This window comes from Siniperca chuatsi, linkage group LG9 (assembly GCF_020085105.1).
Source record: "Siniperca chuatsi isolate FFG_IHB_CAS linkage group LG9, ASM2008510v1, whole genome shotgun sequence".
In the NCBI taxonomy this organism is placed as follows: Eukaryota; Metazoa; Chordata; class Actinopteri; order Centrarchiformes; family Sinipercidae; genus Siniperca; species Siniperca chuatsi.
Window position 1 is genome coordinate 6020835 of NC_058050.1, and position 26772 is coordinate 6047606.

General features: G+C 40.3%; 1 protein-coding gene across 2 annotated transcripts in view; it reads left to right on the forward strand.

Moving 5' to 3' along the window:
* Window positions 1–26772, forward strand: part of LOC122881493 (raftlin-like) — a 103676-nt gene that overhangs the window by 57929 nt on the left and 18975 nt on the right. For both annotated transcript variants that reach the window (XM_044207753.1, XM_044207752.1), the window contains 3 exons: window positions 1236–1722; window positions 9443–9646; window positions 20710–20828. In XM_044207753.1, coding sequence (XP_044063688.1) covers window positions 1236–1722; window positions 9443–9646; window positions 20710–20828 — 810 coding nt within the window. The remainder of the gene's footprint in view (window positions 1–1235; window positions 1723–9442; window positions 9647–20709; window positions 20829–26772) is intronic.

The following is a 26772-nucleotide window of genomic DNA, read 5'->3' on the forward strand; positions in this document are numbered from 1 at the left end:
TTAGACAGTCAAAGTCATTCATCTTTCTCTCGCTGACTGTCTGCATTACCATTAAATGAGATACAACAGTTGCTCCCTTTTATCTCAGCAATTCCATTTCAACATATTGGTATGAGGAATATGATGTGGAAGCACCCAGAAAGCATTCACTGATATTAAAAAAAATGGCTGGAAACAGTGTGACTGTTTTCCAATTTAATTTCATAGTGAATAACCTGCACATTTGATTTGATTTTTATTCTCTTCCCTCACTGTGTCTCGAGATAGAGATGGGCACCGCCTTGGCTTGGGGGGGGGGGCAGAAATGGAGAATGGCATCATTAACATTCTCTGACAGTTAATGTTTCAATCTCGCTCCGTGGCAGAATCCCAATATTGACATAAAATGCCAGATGACAATAAGACATTGCAAAAAAAGTGGAGCGCTGGATTTGGGATGCAGCCCGGGCCTGACTAGGGTTGTGACTGCTCCAATCTAATCAACAACTGTGTGATTGGAGAAGCTGCTGGGAAGGAACGAAAAGAAACAGAGCGGGTAGAAAAAACTAAGATCCAACAGATGCAGAGGGCTCCATGAAAAATGTTTTGGGAAAAACAATTCTATTTCAGGATTGTATGTGTAAACCTACTTGGCAATAAAGCAGATTTTTGAATTGACCTCAAACTAATTCTGAAAGTTTGGTTTCAGTTTAAGATCTCTTGGGAAATAACTAGTTGTATATGTTCTGCTTCATAGGTTGTTCTTTTTTTTTGCATCATGAATATGCATTCCTGGCATTTTTCTGATTTTCTAAACCCAAAAGTGAGTGCTACAGCAGCTTCACATCCAAGATCCCCAACAGTACATGCAATCAAGTCTAGGGCTGCAACTAATGATTATTTTGATAATCGATTAGTCTGCCAATCAATTTCTCAGTCTTCTAATACCTTGTTTTGTCCGAGCAACAGTCCAAACCAAAAGATACTCAATTTACTATTATATATGACAGAAAAGCAACACATTTCACTCACATTTGAGAAGCTGGAGAATGTTTGGCATTTTTGCTTAAAAAATGATTGATGAATGACGATTAATCCATTATAAAAATAGTTGCCAATCATTTTCTGTCTAATCGTTTTAGCTCTAATCAAATCAAAATCAGTGGATTCAAAGTAGCAGCAGTGGCATCACCTGTATTTGTAGCATTTGTCGTTGTAATGCTAACTTTTAACTTTTTTGTTCTTGCTTCCAACAGCAGATACAGGACGCTGCTGACCAGGGGGTGATGTTCGTGGGATTTGTCCAGGAACCCTATGGGGCCCCATGCACCAGAATCAGAGAACCAGACACCCCCTCCCTTTCCCTGCACTCCAGCCCTAGCTCTGTGCTAGGTTCCCTGGGCAGCTGCAGCCCCTCGAACCCCTCAAGCCCCAGAAACCATGCGGAACCTGGAGCTCAAGCTGATGTAGTGGACAAAGAGGAGAATGAGGAAGCCTCATGCAAGGCCGGGGAAGGAGCACCGGGTGGGGAGAAGAATCAAAGTGAGAATACTGGGAACCATTCAAGAAGCAGGGTGGAGGGCAGTCAGGACGAGGTCTCGCCTGCGGCGTCTCCAATATCAGAGGGAGATCTGGAGCACAGTGAGGAGCTGACGGAGGAGGACTCCCCGTGTCACAATAACAACAAAGACAGTGGCAGAGACACAAAGGAGAGGCCGAGATACCGCCTGCGGAGGGGCGATGGTGAGTGGTCTCTATGGTTGCCATCATAAACTCAAACTAAAGAAAAAAGGTTGTGTTAAGCAAATGACATGTAAATTAGGACTGTAAAGCCCTTACATGCTGTGAAAAATGAATGAATCTGGGGAAAAAGAGGGGGGATAAAATAGTCACAACAGTAGGTGAATATGTGTTTTTTTATTGGATGTTTCCTGTTCTGGGTAATGGACAGACATAAAAACATTTCATGTGCTGCAGTTACACAGAATAAAAATAAATACATAAAGGTACAAAATATTAATAGGCAGACACTGACAGAAACAGACATGAATATATCGACAGTACGGACATCATATATACATACAGTGAGTATACACTGTATATGCAGGCTGTACACATTTAGAAGAATAGCAAATGTATAGTTTTGTTCCTTTTCAGAACAAATTCAACACTATGACAGCAAAGGTCATTTTTCTGGTCCAATTTTTGCCATACTTAGAGGGAGGGAAAACTCATTCTGTGCTTTGGCCTTACAGTAAATTGTAGGTTTGTATTATCCAGAGTAATGGGGACGCTGTTTCAGGAAGCAGATGTTGCTGTCGAAATTTTTAAAATGTAATTTTTCATTGTGCACCATAAACAAAATTCTCTTCACCGGCATTGTACGCGGGTGGAGGCAGAATTCTCAGATGCAGATACCTCAAAAGTATTTTCATGGCTCATTGGAAGTGAGTGAGTAAATATGTTATTTTGTTATTTGGGTGAATGGACATTTTAAAGGGAAAACGCTAATTGGCCCAATGGGGGCCTTATAATTAAAGGTCAAAATTTCAGAACTTTACAAAGCTTTAAAACTTGACAAGATTCTTAAGTCCAAATGACATGAGACCTGCCACACAGCCATCCTTACAAATTACACAGACAGGCCTAATGAGGGATGATAATTAAGATAATTAAAGGTCAAAACTTCAAACTGTGAATTGCCGCAACTGTTGCACCGCCACAGGCTCAATGTTGATGAAACTCAGGCTGGTTTCTGCATAATTTATGGACATTGGATGAATGTTGTCAAAGCATTTATCAATTCCAAAATGATTAATGAAAATATATTTTTTGTTGTTTATACACATTCACACCTGTGAGCTCCCTCATCAAACCACAGTCGACTGCTGGTCCCAGAGCAGCTAAAACAGTCAGGGGTTAAATCCTGCACTCAAGGGCATCCACTGTAAACTGTAGCTTCTTGTCTCGCATATTCACAGAGATTTAAACTGACAGCTTCTAATCTTTAGCCAATATCTGTCTACACATCTGTGTAACTTGTGTTTTGGTTTCATTTGAAGTCATACCTTTTAGCTGTTTAACTAAAGAACAGCGTGGTGCCATAGATCCCTCTTGAAACACTTGGCAACTGTGGAGGTGTCATTTCCTGCTATTGCCTCAATGTTACACAAAAATGTGCTGCCTTGGGATATAATCCCCTCTATCCGTTACACAAAAGGAATCGTCTTATAGCTGTGGTGCATACAAATTCACACTCACACTTAGCCGATGAAGCAGGGAGCCTGTGAAATCAACCACAACAGTTTTGTCGAGTTTTTTTGAAAACGGCACATTTCCTGGCTTGCTCTCTGTCTTCCCAGAAAGTGAGGCATACGTAGCCACACCTCTTTAAGTTATTCATAGTAGCCCCCTTTTCTGTGGGAATGGTGTTGAAATTAGCACAGACATTTATGGTTTTGTTTTATTTGAGCATTTCAAATTGACAGATGGAGATACCCACCACTTTCATCCCCCGCCTACAGTCTCTCCTCCTCTCACAGAATCTATTTGTGATATGTGTCAGTGCAATATGCAAACTGTGCATTTGACAAACATCCCAGTGGGAGTGTTAACGTGTGTGTGTTTTGGGTATATACTGTATACAGTGTGCAATGCAATTAGGTTCAATGCACCTAATACTGGGTGTTGCATAATGAATGTACTCTTTAGTGAACACATTCTCTGTGCTTTGTTTGCGTGTGTCTTTATGTATGTGTGCAGTAACACACTTGGCATCACAGCAGACCACAGCCCACTGGTCCATCTGGGCCTCCCTATAGTGCATTTTGCAGTGAGATAATCCCCCACTGCCTCGTCCTATACCTCCCTCAGCTTCACAGCTCTCTCTCTCTACCCCCACCTCCATCCCCCTGAATCTCTGCAACAATGCCAGCAGCACCGGTGTAGCAGCCAGTCGGGGTGGTAGGGGAGCCTGCCAAGCTCCCATGTCCCTCTCAACTAATGCCCAGTCTGCCGAGGAGGCCCAAGAGTCTCGGCTACTGCTGGCTTGTCCTCACTAATCCTCAGATCTCGAGGTGAACGCCGTGCAAGTGTTGGCAGTGGAGCTGACGAAAGTCTGTGGCTTACAGTCGAAAGATGATCTCCATCCCTGAGACTGGAGCTCTGGATAGAAACTGAGTCCATAAGTTTGGAGACTCAAATGCTTGGATGGTTTGAAGGAAAGGGATTCTGGTGGAAGAGCAAATGGAAAGTATAACATGGTAGTGACAGCTGTACAATTATGTCTGGATAAGACAACCCTGTGACCTGAAAATTGCTTTCAGGTACAACTAATTTGCATGAGCAAAAATGTTTTGTAGGAAATTAAATACTACCTTCTTTTTGAAGAAGTTGAAGAAACTTTATACTATACCATATTTTATCTCTTTTCCTACACTGTCAGCTGCTGGCACCTAAAGCATTATTAATACTTTTAAGTTTACGTTTAGGCAACTCAAAGCACTTAGTTAAAATAAGGGAGAGGTTTTGACTTTTGCAATATGTAGGTAAAAACACTTTCTTTCCGTAACCCTGACCATGTGTTTTAGCAGCCAACACATGGGTCCTGTCAAAAAACATTACCTACAATGCAAATCAGTACTATATGAATGCATTTTGTAGAAGATAGAGTTGGGATAAGAAGGTGTGCAGGGGACGCCATGAAACTGAAGTGAAAATTCATGAGAAGCTCATCCAAAAAAACTGAAAACAGAGGATATTGATGTGCAGTCGACATTTAACAAACAAATGTTTAATTGCCTGAGATATCTGTTCCTCTGATGCTAAAATGCATTGATTGAGTTTCCTGTCATGATATAAGTTCATCAAAGCTACAAACCTATATAAAGAGCCTTTAACAAACATACAACATAAAATTAAGTAAAGGGCTTTATCAAAGCTGAGGAATATCAGTCTGAAATCTTTAGCATCTTGGTCAACGTGCAGAGGGAGTCTTTTCAGCTGCTTGGTTTTATTCTTGATCAGTGTTATCTCAGCTCTGATGGGATCAGTGTCCGGCTTCTCAGATTATAGAAACAGACGTTGAAATGATGACATGTCGTGTTGGAAAGCCACCCTGCTAAGATCATAGCAGGGTTACTGCCGCCGACCTCGTCATTTGGACAGCCGGGCTGCCATCAGATAAGCCTTTGAAGCATCATGCTTTCAACGTCCTAACAACACTCATGCACTTATTTTCTTGTTAGCCGGGCTGCCAGCAACAACAAGAGTCAGGTTAGCTACACAGACTTTATTCTGAAAGGCTTAGGTCGTCTGCTGATGTAATGAATTTGTACGATTAGGTTCAAAGGACTTAGTCATACTCTGTGTGTGTGTGTGTGTGTGTGTGTGTGTGTGTGTGTGTGTGTGTGTGTGTGTGTGTCTGACACAAGGATACGCAAGTATAGCTATAAATATCAAATTATTGGGGCATTATGTAAGATTTTACTGCCCTATAGCACAAAAATGTCCATAATAATTCTCTGAAACATTAATAGTTATTGATCAGGGCCAATTATGGTTCTGGCTTTCAAACCTTGATACAGCCAAAAAGCAAATGACACTGCAGTATTATTACACTGTTGCTTGGTAAAATATTGCCTCTCCAGCAGATCTCTGCTCTGAAAAGTTTATTTATTTCTATTACACAGTAATGTGTGCTTGTGTCATTTACAGGCCACTGTAGCACAAGGGGACAGGGGGAGTGGTGAGCTTGGCAAGTGACTAGATTTAGAGATTTATGTTGGTCATTAATGGAGTTTCTTAAAGATCAAAGATTTTTTAACCTTGCTAACAATAAAGTATCTGCTCTTCTGCAGTTTGCACTGGTTTTCTCACAGGAAGGATGTTTTTGTAGTATCTCAAGCTTGTCATGGTCATAGTGAACATGTAACTACTGCGTCATTGCCTGGTAAAATCACTCAGGGGGAAAGTGATGAGGTAAGCAATGTGTTTATTATCTGTCACTATAATAATGTCATTTTGTAAATTCTGATACACAATTTTGTTGTGTAAATGAATGCTATAAAAGCTATTACTAATCTTACTTGCAGACTTTCTTCAGCTGAAACACATTGCAGACTTCAAATCAAAGTGGCAACAATCAGTTGGCTCCCAAAGATTATTATGCAGCTTTACCTTGCAAAGCTCAGCCACTTTGACATTTGCATTGCAACTTGCAGGTGAAAAATAGAACAATGTCATATGTTTTTTCATCAGAGTCTGCGATTCAGGCAGATGCATCGACAAGGGGGAGGTGGGAAATGAGTCATGCTGCTTTGTGCTGTGCAGCCCTCCATTTCCATCACCCTCTTCTGTTTTCATCACAATAAGTTTAGTAGTTAGGCTAATTTTATAGCCTGCAACGCTGTTATTCTGTATTGGTCTGTGTACAGTAACACAGCTTAAAAAAATTTTGAAAAAGGCAGTGACATGACAGAATTTGAGTCGACTCAAAGGTGCTTCTCTACTGATTATTTGAAACATTGACATCTAGGGGGCAGCCCTATAGAATTTTATCAAAATGATTTCTGAAATACTCAAGAATGCCAGGTGAAAGCACATGTCCAGTTTGATTTACTGCAGTCCAGAATGATGTTTTTATACATACATATAAATATCAGAAGATAGTCCTCATATCTTTTGCCGTGCTGAAGTTTCCCTTAGGCAAGTCACTTAATCCCTCTGATGCTCCAGTATATCTCTTGTGAACAGACGACTGCTGAAAAGATGTTTACAGACCCAGAAAGTCTTTCCTGACCAAATAAAGGTTGGAAAACAAGCTACCTTCCCCTCTGTCTGAATTACAGTTGCCTTGGTGCCATAATTGTAGCATAATTAGACTGTAACAAAATATAATGCATCGAAAACTCTTAGGTATTATGCAGAAAACTTCTAATATTGTGAGAAAGACAGAGGAGAAGTTTCGTACTAGTGGCTGTTATTTTATGTCAAGCTGTTATAAATGGAATCATCTGTGGAGAATATGGTTTAATGTTGTCACTTATCTAATTAGACCGTGATTACAGAGTCAAAGAGCTGTGACCCAAAGCTTTACTGCATTTCTAAATCAGTTAGTATACATGACACAATCTTTCAAAAGCAGTCTTCTTCATAACCTGCCTGCAGCTTACTGACATACAGAAAGGATTCATGAGACAAACCATAGTAATACATCATCTCAGGCTTGTGCACATAAACTATAAACCAGTTTATATGATACAGATCGCTACAAAATCATTCACAGTGAGGAAATGTGTTGTTTTGGCAAGTTGGAGGCATGTTGAATGGGAAGTCATTTTGTTGTTGTGTGTTGTCCAAGATTTGTTTGCCATATTGTCCTCGTTGTAACATGGGTAACATGGGGAGGATAAGAGGAGCGTGTGTGAATATTCTGCTGTGATTCAACTTTTCTCAAATGACAAGATTTAGGGAATTTGGTGGCCAGCTGTCACATCAGTCAGACGAGCCAGACAAAAAATGGTTATAAATGATTAATTCTTCCTGGGTGTCTGCTGGACGGATAGACGGACGGAAGAACCAAAGCAACTGAGCCATGACTCCCCCACCACTACCAACCCACGGATGGGTGGGTGGCAGTGCCGCACATTCTGCTCATCCATCTGGTTCACTTCGGGAATGACAGTTCGGCATTTGCATTGGAAAGAAAGGAGGAAATGTTACTAGACTCGATTTGAATTGTTTTCTGCCCAATTCGATTCCCTCTCACATCTCACATTTTGTGCTTTTTTCAAAGCTAAGCAGAGCAAATATTTCACTCACTCACATCACAACAAAACATAACATAAAACTCTTTCCACTTTGATTTAGTATGATATGAGCGAGGAGCAGTGACATACGTACTGTGGGCAAAGCCTGTTTCTCCCTCCTAAGGCCCACTGCATTATGTATATTTCTGCTTGATGTAAATAACAGCTAGCTGGAGAGCTTTTAATGCATTATTCAAGGTTATACTATGAATTAACTTGGTTACAATGAAATGGTCCTTTTTAGGTTCTGCATCAGCAGAGTAACATCACTTCTGGAAAACATTAAAAGGAATATGAGGATGACTTGTAGCATGAATATGATCAAATTGCTTTTGATTCACTTCACGTTTGTCACTGAAAAAGAACTAACTGAAAAAAGAGGCAACATCCTTGGAAAAGATTTGTGAGTCCAGCTTGGGGCAACTCAAATCTCATCTTGTATTACTTTTTCATTTCTCGTTTATTTTACACCTGCCAGGTGAAACTTTTGTTTATGATATGATAATGATGTTGAAGTTTTTATTATAGGGTCTTGTATACAAATTTGTCTTGCCGCTTGGGGTTACAAGACACCAGAAATTAATGTAAAGCAGATGCAGAATGCAGCACATAAATGATACAAAAAGTCCTAAAAATAAAGAATGCAAGTTTTACATAAATTACATAATCAGATTCTCAGAAACCTCATGTCCACTGCAAAAATAATATATTGTAGTTGTTACACAAATATGTATGTTACATACAAGAAAAAAAAAAGATTGAAAATCAAAAAATAGTCTTTGACACAAAGGTAGCTAACGAAATCATCAAAATCAAACCACACAATTAGACAACTGACAAGTCAGGGTCAAATTTGTTGAAAGGTCTCTGCCTTTTTTTTCTATTTTTGCTTTGAGTGTGTTCAATTTTAGTATACTAATTTCCATGTCAATGCTGCCCTATTTTTCTTTGACCAATTTATTGAGCTCAGCTTTTGTAATTATTTCCAAGGACCTTATGCAACCCTTTTTTGGAGAAATTTTATCTCCCACAGTGCCACATTTTTCACAGGACAAGAAAATCAAACAGGTTGGAAAACAAGAAAGCACACAAATTGTTATTTGCTGTTGACAGCTGATGACCAGGAACACAGTGGCCAACTTCTCTTGGCCAAGAACCTTGTTGACTGTCCACACATTGGCTGAGTTTCCTTGTTTGCTTATCTAATAGGAAATACTTACTTACTTCCAATTGATTATTACCACATTGCTCACAGTGTGGTTGTGTGGTTAGTGTTGAAAAGTCAAAGGAAAAAAAGTTCACTTCCACTTCTTCAAGTATTTGAAGAAGTGGTCATTTCCTGCATCCTATCATAACCAAATACTGCAGATAATTATTTGCATTGCAACAAAAGGAACATTTTTTAAACCAAAACTCTGCTGTCTCTCAGCCAACCGTTTACTGGGCTATTTCTAATAATTTCTGGCAGCTGAAGGGAGGAAAAGTGCTCCAACAGATGTAGCCAAATTACACTTTGGATTGTGGCCAATGTACAGCAGTAGTTCAATAATCATGCAGTAAAATGTGGGACTTCCACAGAGGCTACATCTGTATTGTCACAACTCTTACTGAGTTAAATCAATGGCTGGGTTTTGTTTTCTGTCATGTCTCAACAGGGGCGGAACTGCTCGCTTTGTACAACCACCCGCCAGTCCGAGAGGGCCAGGTGAAGTACTACACTGTCAAGGTTCCACTGCGGGTTCAAAATTGTGATGAGGGGGTCAAAGGCGTGGAGGCCAACTGGCTGGATCACATGACCCAACATTTCAACAACGGAGCCTCACTGGTCGATGGATACTTCCACCTGGGCAACGTGAACGGTAAGCTGGCATGAATCGTTGTTACTGCAGAACACAGAGTTTTCCCAGGAAAAAGATGTGGGCTGAAATGTCTCATAAGGAATAAAATTCACTGCAGTTTTAATATCCATAATGCATGTTGTTTTTAGATTACATTTCACACACAATCAAAAAAAACATTAGAAAGAGAGGTTTGTAATGCACAAATAATGCAAATAACACAGCCTTCACCTTTGGTCTTGGCTTCTTAGATTCTCCAGAACTGTTCTACTTCAGGTGCTCTCAAAGCTGCAACTATTACAATGATTAAAACTCATAAAGGTTCCCAAATTGCCTTTTTTCCCTTCACATTATTACTACTGAAACTGTCAACATCAAGCAGATGCCAAATTCATGTCGACCTCTTTAAAATATAAAGCCTGGGGCAGGTAATGATGCTCCTTGGCCTGTGTGGCATTAATTATGCATTAGCTGGCATTCATCTTCCACCAGAAAACAATCAGAACATATTTGAATAATACTTCCTCCGTCAGTGTCAGGAAGTGGTGCAATCCTGCAGGATTTTGTACCGAAAACAGACACTGAAAGACTGCAGAAGCCGTGGCTATCAATTTATTATTTTTTTTTTTAACTTTTAATCAAATGACCTGAAATAAAATACTGAATAATGAAATACCTGTAATGAAATAAACACAGCCTTGAAACTACAGTACTTTATCTCATTGTTTTGATCCCTCTGCTTGACATAGACTGTACAACTGTCCACAAATTAAACTGTAGGCAGCTATTTCCAACAAGTAAACTCAGACGAGCCAAGTGTGTTGTCTGCCAAACATGAAATGGTAGAATGTATTGTGTGAAAGTATATGAATGGCGGATGAAAACAGTCGAGCATCTAGCACCTTACAACCCAGATATTTTAGTAAAGCTAGAAATCAAGTGGATATTTGACTTACATTCATCAGGTGGCCAGAAACATGACTAATTCTTATGTTTTATTTGCGTCTGGTGGATGTCTAAGGAGGCAGTTTTTTTGCTAACACATTAGCCATAACAAAACAATGAGCTGATGATATATATCAAAGCTATCTTTGTGGGAGTTTGTTTTGTTTTGATTCCCTAGTGGTAGAAAATGTTTCATTATTTTTTGCCCATGCTAGCGGCATGTTGGTCTGACGGTTGGTCAGTCGACCACATTGGTCCAGACTGATATATCTCAATAATTGTTGAATTGATTGGCATGACATTTTCTTCAGACATTCATATTCCTCAGAGGATGATTCCTACTGATTTTGGTGAACCCCCAGACTTTTCCTCTAGCGCCACCAGCAGGTCAAGGTTTTTACTTATCCTGTGAAATATCTCAAGGTCTGCTAGATGGACTGGCACAAAACATTGTTTCTTCTAGCGCCACCATGAGGTTGACATTTGTGGTTTTGAATGAAATGTCTCAACAACTATTAGATAGATCACCACAAAATTTGGTACTGACATTCATACTTTGGTTTATGACCACATACCTGCTACACTAGAGACATTCCCATCAGCCTCAGCTGTACTTTGTGTTTACTGCTAACTATCAAATATTAGCATGCTAACACACAGTCCTCCACAATGGATTAACATGCCACGTCCACTGTCTGCACAGATTATTAGCAAAAAGTTAGCACTCTAAATTGCTAGAGGTTTTAAAGAAAATTGAGATACTGCAATGGTGTTTTACAAATGTCAGAAGGATGGAGTATGTTTTCACCAGTGTGCTGTGAGGCTGACATGATTCTTTCTTTATGGAGGATTCTTTAGAAGCTGGAGTTCATGGATCTGTTTGGTATCCTCTTTTAAACTATTTCCTGTTTGGGTTTTCCTCTTCCATCAGACCCCAGCGGCTTTGTATTTCGCTCTGACACTGGAGAAATAAGCCAGCCAGAGTAAATAAGAGTCATAATTCATTAATCGGGGAAAGTGAATGCCTCAGCAACTCTGAAACATAGATAATTAACCTGATAACAAATTAGTGCCTCCTTGCATATTTGATGTCCTGAGAATGGAGTAATGAAGTGTATTATTATGATTAAATTTTTTTCTGCCTATTAGGGTCCTCTAACATATATTGCATTTTTCATGTGCTGCTAAGATATGCGTCTCTTGAACAGTGAAACTACTGGGTGGGATAGAAAGCAGATCAGCTGCATTAAGAAAAGCTGTCTCTGCCTTTACTGACTTATAGGAGTGAATTCAGCTCACAGCTTAAGCTCAACCTCTTTAGAAAACAGACATCTTTACAGAGGTGAATGCTGTTACTTTGTAGATTTTCGTCTCTTGAGAGCAACTGGCAGTATGACATCAAAGCAGCATCCCGATTGTTGTTAGCAGCTAATTACATCAAACAGCCATGCAACTCGGGTTTAGAATCAGTATCCATTCCTGCCATTTCCATATTTAGCAACTTCTTTGAGACGAGTTTCTGAATTCATGATGAGAAGCTCGACACGATGCAGGAGACCATCTCAACCTCATAAACATCAAGGACATGTTTGACAGCAAAACAGCACACTAAAGGACATGGAGTGACAGAGACAGACGCATGCAGTTGGATGGGAGATCGTAGTGACGGTGACGGTGTTTTGAGATACAGAGCAACCAGCATTCTTCAGCTTTCATGTACTGACAGATACATGTGCAGTCTAATGAGTGTAATTGTGTTGAGAAAGACTGACCTTCTTCTGCACTGTTTTTTTACTTCTAAACTAACTACTAATATCATTTTTACAGTATTTATCCCTTAGTGGAAGTGTTACTGAGCCTGCCTGCTTTCTATTATGAATGACAATGTCGGTCTGTCGAGTTGTCGGTCAGTCCACCACTTCATTCCAGAGTGAAATATCTATAAATATTGGACAGATTGCCATTAAATTTGGTGTAGATATAAACGGTGCAAAGAGGATGAATCCTAATGACTTTGGTGAAAAGTTCCCCTGACTTTTCCTCTAGCACTCCCACGAGGTTAACGGTAACATTTGTGATTTTGAGCAAAATGTCTCTACATCTATTGGATGGATAGCCATTAAATTCAGTACAGATGGATCCATGTTGCCCTCAAGAGGAATTGTAATATCTTTGGTAATCCTATCATTAAGTAAAAATTTTAATTGTTCTGATACTTAAAATCCCTGCAAAACTCATAACCTTCCCATCAGCCTAAATTCTACTTTGTGTTTAGTGCTAAGTATGTTAGCATGCTAAAAAGCTAAACTAAGATGGTGAACATGGTAAATATTAAACCTGCTAAACATCAGCATGTTAGCATTGTCACTGTGAGCATGATAGCATGCTGATGTTGGCATTAAGCTCACATAATACAGCCTCACAGTGCAATTAGCATGGCTGTAGACTCTTGGTCTTGTTTAGCAATGCGTTGCTTCACATTTTATTAGATCTGGGAGTTGGCTGGTATAGCTTCAACCTTCTACTAATAAGAGCCTCTGAAGTGCTTTGTTCACAGGCAAATTGATGGGAGAGGATGCTGGTCCTAGTTTGAACCAGAGACTCATCTTAAAATCCTGCAAACCTGCCTGATTGGAAAGTTTTAAGCATATGTAATGCTGTGTAATCTGAGACAGATTATGAAGTCCAATTTGACATCTTTGAAAATACAGCAGCTTTCCCATCAGTCATCCACCCAAATACAATAAAGATTTATTTCAGTGCTGTGAGTCAGCAGTAACCACTAAAAGTAAACCATACATTAACAATTATTCATAATTGCACTATTGATATGCTATGATATACCCATAATTAAGTAATTGATTGAAATTAATTATCCATGCAGCTCTGAGCTTCCAATGCCTAAATTCCGAATAGTAACATAATTTATAATCAACTTGAAAGCACTCAAAGAGTTGCATACCTTAATCATGGAGGGGTGAAGGGGTAATTGGCAATGTGAATGACTGGTCAATATCCAATATTAATTTTAAAAAAATTGGCATATCGGCATAGTGATATATCAGTATATATATATATATATATATATATATATATATATATATATATATATATATATATATATATATATATATGACCCTCATATGAATTGAACTGCTTCTGTATGATCTTTATGTTCTCAAACTGCTTATATTAATATATTTATATGAAGTTTACCCCTTCTTTAATTTAATTAGCACAATTAATGGGATTTATTCACCTTTGAAACATTTTAAAGTCTTTTAAAACCTAAAATTCATTTTTAGTGCATTTTTGCAAAAATATGACGCTACTTTGAAAACACAAGCGTTGTTGTTGTTATTTATATTTCTTTAAACTAGAGTTCCTAGATTATGTGCATCACTGTTCATGTTCCTGCAGTCAGTCCACGACTCTGGCTTTTTTCTAAATACTGTGCTACCTTTCTATTGTCTCTGACAGTCGGCTGTTTGGCATGGTCCAGAGGGACGCACACTTACACACAAACACACACAAAAACAGGACAAGTGTCCCCGTGCTCCTTGTAAAGATGGGTTTCCATGGTGAAGCTGGATGAGAAAGCATTTGGGGGCATTGTTTGCATACGTGTATGTGTATATTTGTGTGTGTATGACGGATCGCTAAAACTGTGAAAGTCCTGTCTGGTGTGGCAGCATTGTTTGCAGTGAGTGGAGACCTCGCCTGAGCCACAGGGTAGAATATTAGAGCGATATGGAATTGAATTTACAGATCCTAATCTGCACGCAGGCCCCACTGTCATAAGACACACATTAAAGATTCATACACACTGTGGCGCTGCCTGCAAACACACACACACCTAGGCCTACATACATCCACATATACATACAAAGACACACACATACACTAATTTACAAACACAATACACAACATATGCATAGGTTCACACTACCTCTTTGGATTTGGGAGCAGGGTGTGGGGTTGGGTTTGTTTACTGAAGAGCTGACAGTAATGGTGTTGACGGGGAGTTTGCCTTTGTTACTTGTATAGCTTAAGCTGTCTCCATAGCCACAATAAGGATTTGTAGCCTGGTTGTGAGACATTGAGCTATTCATATGCATGACAGTCAGCCTTCACTGGTTTCTAAATTTGGGCAAAGCCAATGGAGGGGGAAAAAGAGGGAAAGAGAGAGAGAGAGATAGATACAGGGAAAATGAAATTCCAATAAGATTTTTTTTTCTTTACTGTGAAAAGAAATTCAGGGAATGGAAATGATGTGCAAGCATTTCTCTGAGACAAAAGTTGACGAGAGGTGGAATTAGAACTGCTATGTTTGTGCATGCGTGTGCATACTTATGTGCATATACTTGATGCATGCATGTGTTTCTAAGTGGTTGCATTTTTGTGTATATAGGTTTTGACAGCACAGCATGTGTCCTCTCCACCTCGGAGTTGCAGTCACAAGACAGGTTGAGTGTTCTACCACTGTGTTCACTTAATGCAGTTATTAGTTGGTTTTCCTTCTCTGTTCAGTGTATATAGGCACTTGCATATGTTAGCAAACAACAAATGCACTCAGGTGGTCAAACTGAAACCGCTTGAAGCTTGTATCATTCTACTGAAAGTGAAAACACAAGCTAAATCAGCTGCGGGAATCACTGTGCGTTAGTTTGGCTAAACAGTCACACAAACTTGTTAAATAGAGAAATAGATCATGTTCACAGTTGTGGGGCTCAAATTAATGGCAGCAGAGTACCCTGTTCTCATTTAACTGTAAAAAAAAAAAAAAGAAAGAAAAAATAAGAGAAAAAGGTGACTTTTATTTTTTGAGAATATCATGAACACTGATCCCTTTGTTACACATCAATACCACAGTGGGCAGAAGTTCAACAAAGGGTTTGACAACATTAGAGATGATCCTGAAACAGTACTGATGCTGAAGTGCCGTGTTTTGTGGGCAGCTGTGGCTCAGGAGGTAGAGCGGGGTTAGCAGTTCAATCCCCGGCTCTTCCTATCCACAAAGTGTCTCGAGCAAGGCACTAAACTCCAAATTGCTTCCCATGGTTGGACACTGAATCAGCTACTCTACCTTCCATGGTCAGGCCAGAACCTTGCATGGTAGCTGGCTGCCATCACTGTGTGTGAATGGGTGAATGAGAGGCACGTCGCAAAGCACTTTGGATAAAAGTGCTATATGCTGTCCATTAACTATTCACCATGTTTTATACTGAAAGACAGCCCTCTGGAGATGATTTCTCCCACACAAGCTTTAATCACAAAAAATATATTTATCTTGAAATTTTAGGAAGGATAAATGCCTTCCACAGCTGTAAGAAAGCACATTTCTCATCCTCAATATTTATGTCACTCCAAAGCACATTTAATGCATCCATGAACAACCCGTGGTTCACTCTGGCCTGCGCACATGGCTGGGCTAATGAGAACATATGAGCTGTAACGTAGTGGAAATTAATGAATACATACTAACAAAGATTAAAATGTATATAATGGAAATGTATGTCTGTGTATTAATCAAGTGTTAGTGTGAGTTTTCACCCTTATATCTTGTATTGTATTCAGAACAAAGCAAATTGACTATATGTTTGCAAACACCCCCTGGTTTTCCAGTTGTCATGCTTTCTGTCCTCTGTTCCTTCTCTACCAGCTAAAGTCTGCCTGGTAACCCACAGGTACCAGCCTGCCAGCTGTCAAACCTTTTCACACACACACACACACATTAGACACCCTCGTTTCTTTCTCTCTCTGTACCTCTCTCTCGATGTCCACTCGTCCTGTTTGAAATATAGATAAGCTGTCAGTGGTCTGTCTCCAGCTCTCTGAGGCAGCGCCTGGCAGACATGCCTAAATTATGTCAGCAGACATGACCTGGGGCAGGGTCACCTTCTTGCTCGGCAGCAGTCAGCTGGACATGAACTCATACAGTACTGATCTGTGAAAGCAAAGGAGATTAAATTATAGCAAAAACCTATGTAAATAAATATATAAATTATAATTCAAATAAAGATACTAATCCAATGCCTGATATTGCTTTGATTAGATTAGATTCAACTTTATCATTACACATGTACAAGTACAAGACAACGAAATGCAGCTTAGGTCTAACCAGAAGTGCAATAAGCAAGTTCAGGATAAAAAGTATGTGCAGGATAGAGCAACATTATGAAAATATTTTACAAGTGGTACTATGGACATTATATACAGATGGCATTACTATAAACAAAAGTATACTGATGGATATGTACAATAATGTATAGGACTGGGCAGAACATTAGTGCAATGAATATTAAGCAGTGCAAATTATGGACAGAAATAACAGTGCAGTAGATGAGTTATTGCAGTATTCAGTACATAGTACTGGAGTGCAAATGATGCAGTATATGTATAAATAAATCCGGTAGTGCAAATGAACATGCGGTACATGTAGCAAAAACAATTTAGCAGCAGCAAAAACAATATAGCAGCATTTAAAGTTAAGGTGTATGAGAGGACAGTGGAATCAGCAGGGGGCAGAGTTCAGTGGGAAGACCGCTCTGGGAAAAAAGCTGTTTCTCAGTCTGCTGGTCCTTCTCCAGAGGCACCTGAGGCGCCTGCCGGAAGGCAGGGGAGAAAACAGTCTCTGAGAGGAGTCATTAAGAATGCTGCGGGCTCGACGCAGACAGCGTTTCCTCTGGATGTCCTCAATGGCTGGAAGTAGAGTCCCTGTGATGCGCTCCAGTGCCTTGCACTCTACAGCAGAGCAGTTCCCATACCAGATTGTGACACAGTTGGTTAAGATGCTCTCTACTGTGCAGCGATAGAAGTTCACTAGGATAGCTGAGGACAGTCGGTTCTTCTTCAGTGTCCTCAGGAAGAAGAGGCGCTGGTGAGCCTTCTTGACCAGGCAGGAGGATAATGTGGATAATAAGGTTAATGTGGTTGGGGTCATGTGTGTCTCCTCTCTCCTTCCTGAAGTCCACGATGAGCTCTTTTGCTTTGGAGGTGTTAAGGAGCAAGTTATTCTCTGAGCACCATGTGGCCAGGTGCTGGACCTCCTCCCTGAAGGCAGTCTCATCATTGTTGCTGATGAGATCAATCACCGTAGTATCATCTGCAAACTTGATGATGGCGTTAGATCCATGTGCAGGCCTGCAGTTGAGTGTGAAGAGGGAGTAGAGGAAGGGGCTCAGCACACAGCCCTGTGGTACACCAGTGTTGAGTGTGATGGGGGTGGAGCATTTGTGGCCTGACCTAACAAGCTGAGGTCTGTTTGTCAGGAAGTCCATAATCCAGTTGCAAATGGAGGCGTTAATGCCCAGGTTTCCAAGTTTGATTAACTTGGAAGGGATGACAGTGTTGAATGCAGAGCTGAAGTCAACAAACAGCATTCGTGCATAAGTGTTCTTATTGTCCACATGTGTGAGTACAGAGTGCAGTGCCATGGAGACTGCATCCTCTGTGCCGATAAAACTGCCAAACCAATAGAGAGCTCATGCCGGGTGTACGATGTTAAGGCACAGCTGTTCTGCACAAACAGACCCGAGATGAGCAAGAAAAACACTGCATAAATGCAAAAATTGGAGAGACACTGAGCCTCGTGATGTACATGCGCCGCCATCTTGATCGCTTTGGAGAGTGTATTTAATGTCTTTGAAACACATTGGTGAAACACAAAATGGAAACCAGATGAACTTGTGAATTTACTCATGGCCGATACTATTTTGATAATCAATTAATCATTTGAGTAATTTTTCAAGCAAAAATACCAAACATTTGATGGTTCTAGCTTCTCAAATATGACAGTCTGACTCATAATGTTAAGAAGGAAAAGCAGTGATTAAATTGGACTGTTTGGACTGCTTGGACAAAACAAGACATCTGAAAACATCACCTTGAGCTTTGGGAAATTGTAATGAGAAATTTTCATTGTTTTCTGATATCTTTTTGAACTAAGTGATTAACCAAGAAAATAATTGATTGATTAATCGATTATGAAAATAATCATTACTTGCAGCCCTAGCTGGAATAATATAATTCTGAAGCCAGACTGACTTTGCAGGAGTAGGTGATGCACAGTTGCACATGGCTTCATGGGAACAACATCCTGTATACTTTCTCTGCTGTTTGTTCATTCAAAACACTGTGTGCTAGAAACTGATGTATAACAGCAGGTTTGCGAACATGTCCATGAATATTAGGAATAAACAGCTTCCAAACGGACTTGATATGTGCAGCCAGAGACCTCACATCTACATTCAAAGACCCACACACCAAAAACTACTACAAACCTAACACTTTAATTTTCAGTCTCTTTGTGTCAGCATTTTCTACACACACCGGGTGTCCGTCATTTGGGTGCTGATTTCAGCAGCTGCGTGTCAGTGGGTGTCACTTGCCGTCACCCTGCCTCTCCAGCTCTCTGACTCTCCCCCTCCATTTGCTTCTGTGTTTTTCAGTCCCAATGCTGTCACTCCTTGTTTTTAGTGTGACTGTATTTGCATGCCTCGCCCTGCGACCTTGAGTAGGCCTATGTGAGTCACGGGGGGATGGAAAAACAATTTTACTGAGGGCGCACGATGGTTTTTGCAAGTGTAAACAACTTATTCTCAGTCGGCCCGCTGGCTGCTCAGCTCAGCTCTCAGTCAATAGGCACAAGATAATGTTTATTCGTGCACGCAACCAGTGGATTCCCCTGACGGACTCAACGCCCCCAGCAACCAACTCCTTCTCACCCGCTCGTTCTCCCTCTTTCTCTCTCCGCTTTATTCAGCCTCTGTCTGCATTATCAACAGGGATGGGCTGCTCCCTCTAGTGCAGCAAGACAGAAACCCTGTGTTGATCTCACCTGAGTGATCCCTGTTGCGATGGCAGGGAACCGATGGTGGGCCTCGGCGCCTCACATTTTCCAAAAAGGCTTCTTTCCAATTATATGCCAAGGGCTGACGAATGAGATGGAGAAGCGTTGGACTGGGGGAGGAAGGGGGCGATGGAGGGAGCGGAGGAAGAGAAAAGGCGAACAGGGTGAACAACGACAATGTCTGTATTTGAGAGAGCCAGTAGATGTCTTCAATTGAGCGTGCACGGGTCCTAAATGGGTTTTCACGGAGGGGGAAATAAAAGAGCCTGTCATCCCTCCACTCTGTCTCTCCCTCTGTCTTGCTCACTCCACCCTTCTCCCTCTATCTTCCTCTCCCTCCCTCTTTCTCAGGCTCTCCAGCCGCCTCTCATCCCCCTATTATTAGGTCCCAGTAATGAAATGTGGAGAGTCTCGTATTGGTGTAAACTGTATTAGTGTGTAAATGGTGTGGGAGTAATGAGAAAGCACTCAGGCCAGCCGGGAAGACTGGACCATGGGGCGTGTATTGTGTCTGTGTGTGTGTGCCTGCATGTAATGTGCATGTGCATCAAATGAATAACAAGAGACGTTGGGTGGAGAGGGGTCCCAGCTCATGGGGGCTGGAGTGGTGTTTCTGTCTCGGATGCCAATTCTGCAATTGTTAGCCTCCAACAGAAGAGAAGCTTATAAAATCTATTTGGTCAGCAGCACACAATCTCACCAGTGGCCTAAAGCATCAACGTCAATGTCTTTATGTGGCTCACTTAATTCAAGTCGTTTTAAGGTGAATTATGCAGGCTTAGCAAAAGATTTATGCTTTAATGCCTTACGGACTGACTTCATTAAATCAGTGGCCACATTTTGCCATCGCTAAAATCTGTCCATCCTTTTAAAAGCAGTGGTTCTCAGCCCTGATCCTCTGAATCCTATCAGCTACTGCATTCACCTTGCTTCCAAGCTGTAATTAGCCTCTGTTTAGCTGTCTAGCATGAAAACCAGCAGGGCTTTGGGTCCTGAAAACCACTGATGTAGCGCATAATGTCTCCTCTTCTTTTTTAACATCCCAGAAGGGGAATACCTGCTCCTTTCTTTTACACTGTCTCCCTGCATAATGTATAAGTGCACATTGCTCATACAAATGACCCACACCACTGGCTATGTAATAAAGGGTTGTGTGTGAATGTGGCTGAGTGATATCATTCCATTTCCTCTGGCCTGGAGGGCCTAAAAGAGCAGCAGAGACAAGACAGACACGCTCATCCAGTAAATACTCTTTTCACGGCTGGATTTTTTCCCCTCTTTTCTGCAGATATGCTGCCTAAGTCGGTGGAAAGTGTCTTCATCTTCCAGGAGGGGAGCGAGGGCGAGCCGAATGAAGCCACCCCGACATATGACGCCATCGTAGTGGAGCAGTGGACCGTCATTGATGTGAGTGAGAGATTTTTCTTTTCCTCACAGTGTCACAGGTTTTATGCTCTCTGCCACTGGTAGAGAGGAAACGCTGTGGAGGTTTGTCTAAAAGGTTGCATAATTTCTTTTCAATACCTACTAGTTTCAGTGGCACATTTTTAAAAAAGGCACACAGAGGCACATTTAAAGCTGGGCTGGGCAATAATTCAAATAACTTAGAATTAAATTGCTGTGATGATATGATCATATTGAGTTATCATTTTTCATAATTCAGCTTTCCAAATTAATGATTCCAAGCAATTTGTAATTAAAACAGCTTAGTGTCCAAGGAATTACATTCATATTGGACGATTAAACACCTCATGATTTACGTCCAGTGCCAATGCAGGGAGTACCCTATATGGATGGGAGGGGAGGGCGAAAGTAAGTGTGTAGAGGTCGGGATGGTGAATAGGTGTGTAGTACCTATTTCATGCAGGAGACCAGAGTTTGTGTCCCATCACAGAACTGCAATCAACGTTCGCCTTTTTACTAACCAAAACCACAAATTCCTAAGTGTTTTGTTTGCCTAACTCTAACCATACCTTAACCAGTGAGAATTTTAAAAACATCATTGGACATAAATTAAATGAACAAACATTTTGTCATTGAACATGATCCAGGGTTTAGAACTGTCCAAAATGAATGTGCTAGACTGACCATATGGTTGAATTAAATAACAAAATTAGTTGTTTATAGTTTTTGTTGCATTGTCAGTGTGTAAAGACTTGTCTCATATACTGCATAACAGTGGAACACAGTTTATATGCTTGATGTCCAGTGCAATTACTGTATATGTGATTTTCCAAACATTTGCCATATCGCCATTCACCATCAGCTATTGCTAATTAAAGGTAAAACCTGAATAAATGAGTGGAGAAACATAAGGAATGCATATCCTTTTATACAGGTTACAAGGGCTCACTGAATGGTTTAATGAGAATCAAAATGATGTGAATCACAAGCTATGGTCTTCACAGTCACCACATCTCAACCCAAATAAACACGCCTGGGAGATTTTGAAATTACGTGTTAGACAACGCTCTCCACCACCACCATCAAAACACCAAATGAGGGAATATCTTTTAGAAGAACAGTGTTTATCCCTCCAGTAGAGGTTCAGAGACTTGGAGAATCTATGCCAAGGGGCACGGAAGCTGTTTTGAAGACTCATGGGAGCCCAACACCTTACTAGGACTCAGTATGTTGTTGTTTTTTCTATAATTTATCACCAATCAGTATTGGAAAAATATTCATATTAATATCGCGGTGTTCAACAATATATTTAATCCACATTGCACAGCCCTGTTTAGAGCACAAATCCTCTCTAAGAGTCTGGTCCTCTGGCATTGCAATCAGTTGTCACTCAGATATTGTGCCCTTCCACCCCCTCCTCACTCTACAGCCAACCTTTCCCCCAACAGCCCCAAAGGCAAATCTGGCAAATCTCAATTTATGGGACATGTGTCGCGGCCGCTTGTCTTATCAGGAGCAAACAAGCCCTTATCTGCCTGCCGATTAGTGTCTCTCCTCAGCACAAGTTCCAAGTTGGAAATTGATTTCTGTCTAGAGTTGAGGGGTTTGCGGCCATTTTGTTGCTTTTCATCTGTGTGTGTGTGTCTGCGTGTATACATGTTTGTGCATGCAGCTGTATGTGCATGTGTTAGTGTCCGTTAAGTGTGTGTGGATGGGTTTTTTGTGTCTGTATGTGTTTGTCGATGCTATCTCTGTAATTGAATTTAGACTTTTTGCGGCACATCGCTGTCCAAGCGTGAAAGGAGACTTTTGTCCCTCAAATGCAGCTCTGTGATTGTCCATCCCAGTGCTGATGGCCACATGTGCCAATAGAAAGACTCCTGCAGTCGTCTGGCGGCAGCAGTAGAGCCTCCCCTCTGAGATGAATGGTAATACTGTTACAGCTTAATGGATTTCAAGGCTTCCTCAGAAACTTCAACAGCAAACGACAGCGAACCGACACCCAGTGTTCCAGGAGATCCAATCAACTCTTCCACTGGGACTTTATCAAAAACTGTTTCACCCGAGCAATCTGCACCATGCCAAATCAGATTGACAACACACTCTTTCACAAAGGCCGATCAGGGCCTCACATCATCCCCATTCAGTGTTATAACTGCCTTAAATTGGTATGCAAAGTATCCTCAGAGCTCATTATTGTTTCAGTGCCGGGATAATTACAATGAAAAATAAGGCAGAATATTGATTGCGGGTGGGGTTTTTTCTTCTTTTTTATTTACGTCATCTTTTCCCCCCCAATGCATTACAGTTTTGTTTATCAAAAAGTCTGACAGGTGGTTGGATGTATGAAGCTCAGAGAAAAAGAGGAAAACAAGCTGTTTCACTGAGGGCAAGCAATCATTTATACTGTCGTCAAGTGGGTGTATCATCTCAGGGACGGTGTCTGTTCATCACTGAAGGGGGAAAAAAGTGTTTTTAATTGTTCTATTTATAAATGAGTTACAACTAATCAGAGGATTTGCATGTGAAAAGTGCTGAGCTTCTAATGGCATCAGCTCGACAGGTGTTCACAAAGCAGCAGAGTGGTGGTGAGCTGCAGTACATAAGCAGTTATATCAGCACATCAGATCACTACTGAATACAGATGTATAATACTGTTAATGAAAGTAATTTTACTTTACAATGAAAAAGGGGGTTGTTGCATATACCGCAAAACCTTTATTTCTTTTTTTTATATTTATTACCAGATTACAACAAGTATAACAAGTATAGTCATGTAAGGGATTACAATTTGAAATATAGTTAGTAATAATGTAAAACTCTGTTTAGACAGTTTGAGGGTCAGTTTATATCAGGCAATGTCCACCATCTAATTATCTGGTTGATCTGCTACACTTAACTTGACAGTACTCATTATTGCACTATTACTTATTACTTATATTATTACATTGTATTATACCGTACATACTTATCAACCTGTAAATCCACTTTTGTACTTACACTTATTTTAGCTCTTATACTTTATATCCACTTTGTACTTAATTTATCTTAGCTGTATTATAGTGTATTATATTTTGATTTGCTTAGTACTTCTATTCCTGTGTGCATTGACGTGATAGTGAGCAGCTGTAACGAAAGAGTTTCCCCTCTGGGATCAATAAATTATTCTGATTCTGATTCTGTTCACTGTGTTAGGTGTTGGAGGGTTGATATCAGTTGTAGTCAGTTCAATTTAAAGATTTGTTGATAGAGATTCATTCCTACATGTGCTGAACACCTCTGTCTTAGCGCAGGGCACGCTAAAGTAGTAATAGTAACTCCAAAGTTGTGTGTTCTTAGCTGGCTTGCCACTGATAAGCCTACATTCAGGAATCAGCTGTTGTTAAGGATAGCTTTGTTCAGAGTTGGAGGTTGTGTGAACCCTGAAGCATCACTGTGAGGACAGGACCACTGTAGTGCTGCATGCAGTCAGCGGAGCTAAAGTTAAGCTTGCCTTTGATGGTCAATAATGCCTCCAAATTGTAGGGCTGGATGCTTGTTAAATGTCTTGTTTTCTTTTTCTACACGTGTTAAATACAGCATGTGAATGTTCTCATTCACTTTTCGTAGTTCTACCTACAAAAACTAATGCACTATAATTCGTATATAACCCACGTAATTGCGAGCCACGAGGCAGTTACAGTGGCCTAGTGGCCTCAGTAATTGTGACGGGAGCAAAGGAGGACATCAGATGTGAAGGTATAAAGAGCGTCAAAGTCCATGTAGGGAGGAAGACAGGGTGGGTGGATGGGTCAAACACAGGACTTTCACAGGAGTTTGTGTCCCGTGTGAAACCACAAGTCAACATTGACTTATTTTAAGTTATGCTTACTTATTTTAAGTTACGTACGTAAATTATGTAACCTACGTAAGTTACGTAACCTACGTAAGTTAAGTCACATGATTCACTTCACGTGACTTACTGTGAGTTACTAACGTAACTTACTTATTTTAACCGTAACCGTGAGCTTTTCCTAAACCTAACCAAGTAGTTTTGGTGCCTAAACCTAACCAAACTACGACCGTTTCACAACGTTAACCACGTGTTTATTGTTATTATGATGACAAAGATCCGGTACGCCTGTTGCTGGTTGCTGGACATTCATAGGATTATGCACAAAAAATGGTGTTTAACTTTTCGTAGGATATCATACAAACCGTTTTATGAGGATACGTTGGACGTGTAGGTGTGGAGGGTTTGGAGTTGTTTAAAGGCACCTTTTACGGAGTTGTGCTGTGTAACAAGTAACTAACAACTAAGTTCTTTTGCAGACAAAAAAAATGTACATTCATCTTATATAGGTAATTTATTTAGTGTATTATGTAATAATACACTAAATATGTTTAGTTTAATTTAGTCACTTTAGTTAGTAATAAGACATAGAGATGATAAGAAAAAAGTACAATGATAAAACAACAAAAAAAACAAAGCCAACAAATTTGACAAAAAAACAGACGTTGCATGTGAGACAAACAAAATCATAGAAAGAAATTAAAGAGGAAAACAAGTAACAAATATAAATGTCAAACTGACAAACTAAGATGCCAGTGCTATGGAAACCGTTTCTACTAAATGACAGCAGAACACAGCCTGGAGGAAAATAGCACAAAAATAACAAAATTGATAAAATGACAAGCAAGGGAAAAACGCATATGTACAGGGTGTTCAGCATGTAGAAGGCTGCCTATATTCTGCATAAAAATGCCATCAGTGCTAAAGAGCTGATACAGACATTTCTTTTAGCTTTATCACGTACAGCAAAACAGATGCAGCAGTGCCTGAACATGAGAGTTTTTTTCCTGAGCAAAATGACCTGAATAGGAACAATGTTGGATGGTGGTGAAGTGCTCAAAATGAATAACTCATCAAGGGTCTACTATGAAACTCCAATTAGGTCCAGCGTTTCATCTATTGTGTCCTGTGGGAAAATCAATACAGGAGCTACTTTGGAACTAATGTACTGAAAGCCCTCTTTCCCATCACAGGAGCAATAACCAAACAAAACATGGTTTCCTTCAGACCTCAGCTAGGGTTGGTCTTAATATGTTTGCTCGCCATGATATGCTGCAGGAGAATTTATTTATCAAGAGGGACAAAGTGCATTAGCAGGAGGGTGTTGTTTTTCAGTCTTTCTGTATCTAGATAAAACAGTGAAGAAGCACCAGATTCACAAAAACATCCATGTATGTGTGTTTTATTAAAAGATGAACTGATATTCACCTTAGCACAGCTGACGTCTATGAGGAGTCTGATGTTTCTTAGAAGCTTCTCATACTGTCTTTCCTTTCTAAAAGGTTGTTTACAGCACCATTATTCACTTCACTTCTGCCAAGCCCAGCGGCAGGTCCATTATGACAAATGTATGTCGCACTAAAGGGGAAATGTTTATTTGTTTGTGCACAGACATGTAGAATATTTCCATCTGATCTGATCTGCAACATCCCATCTCTGGTTTGAATATTTCATTCAATGTAAGGGTCATATAAGCTTAAAAGAACTGAAGTAGAAGGAACACTAATATACAGGCTGTACATGTGAGGAGGAAAGATTTTTTTTAAAGTTAATAGATTGAATTGGGAAATTAAAGGGGAACCCCACTGTTATTCCACATCAAAGTCTACAGGTCTTAGGGAGTACTACTGCATATGTGAAAAAAAGTGGTATAAGGAGCTGTGCAAAGTCTGATAAACTACCTCAAGTGATAGCGTCGGCTGGGGCTGAGGACTACAAATTTGAAAATGAAAAAAATCTGGGGGTGTGAAGTTACAAAGAAGTGAGCTTACCAGGCCTCTGTTGCCTGCTCCTCATCTCTGCTTAAGGCTAGCGGCTCGGGGCTACATTAGCCACTACTAGCATAACACACTGAACTGTATGCGATCGAGTTGCACTGTAGGTGCCAAAATTTGA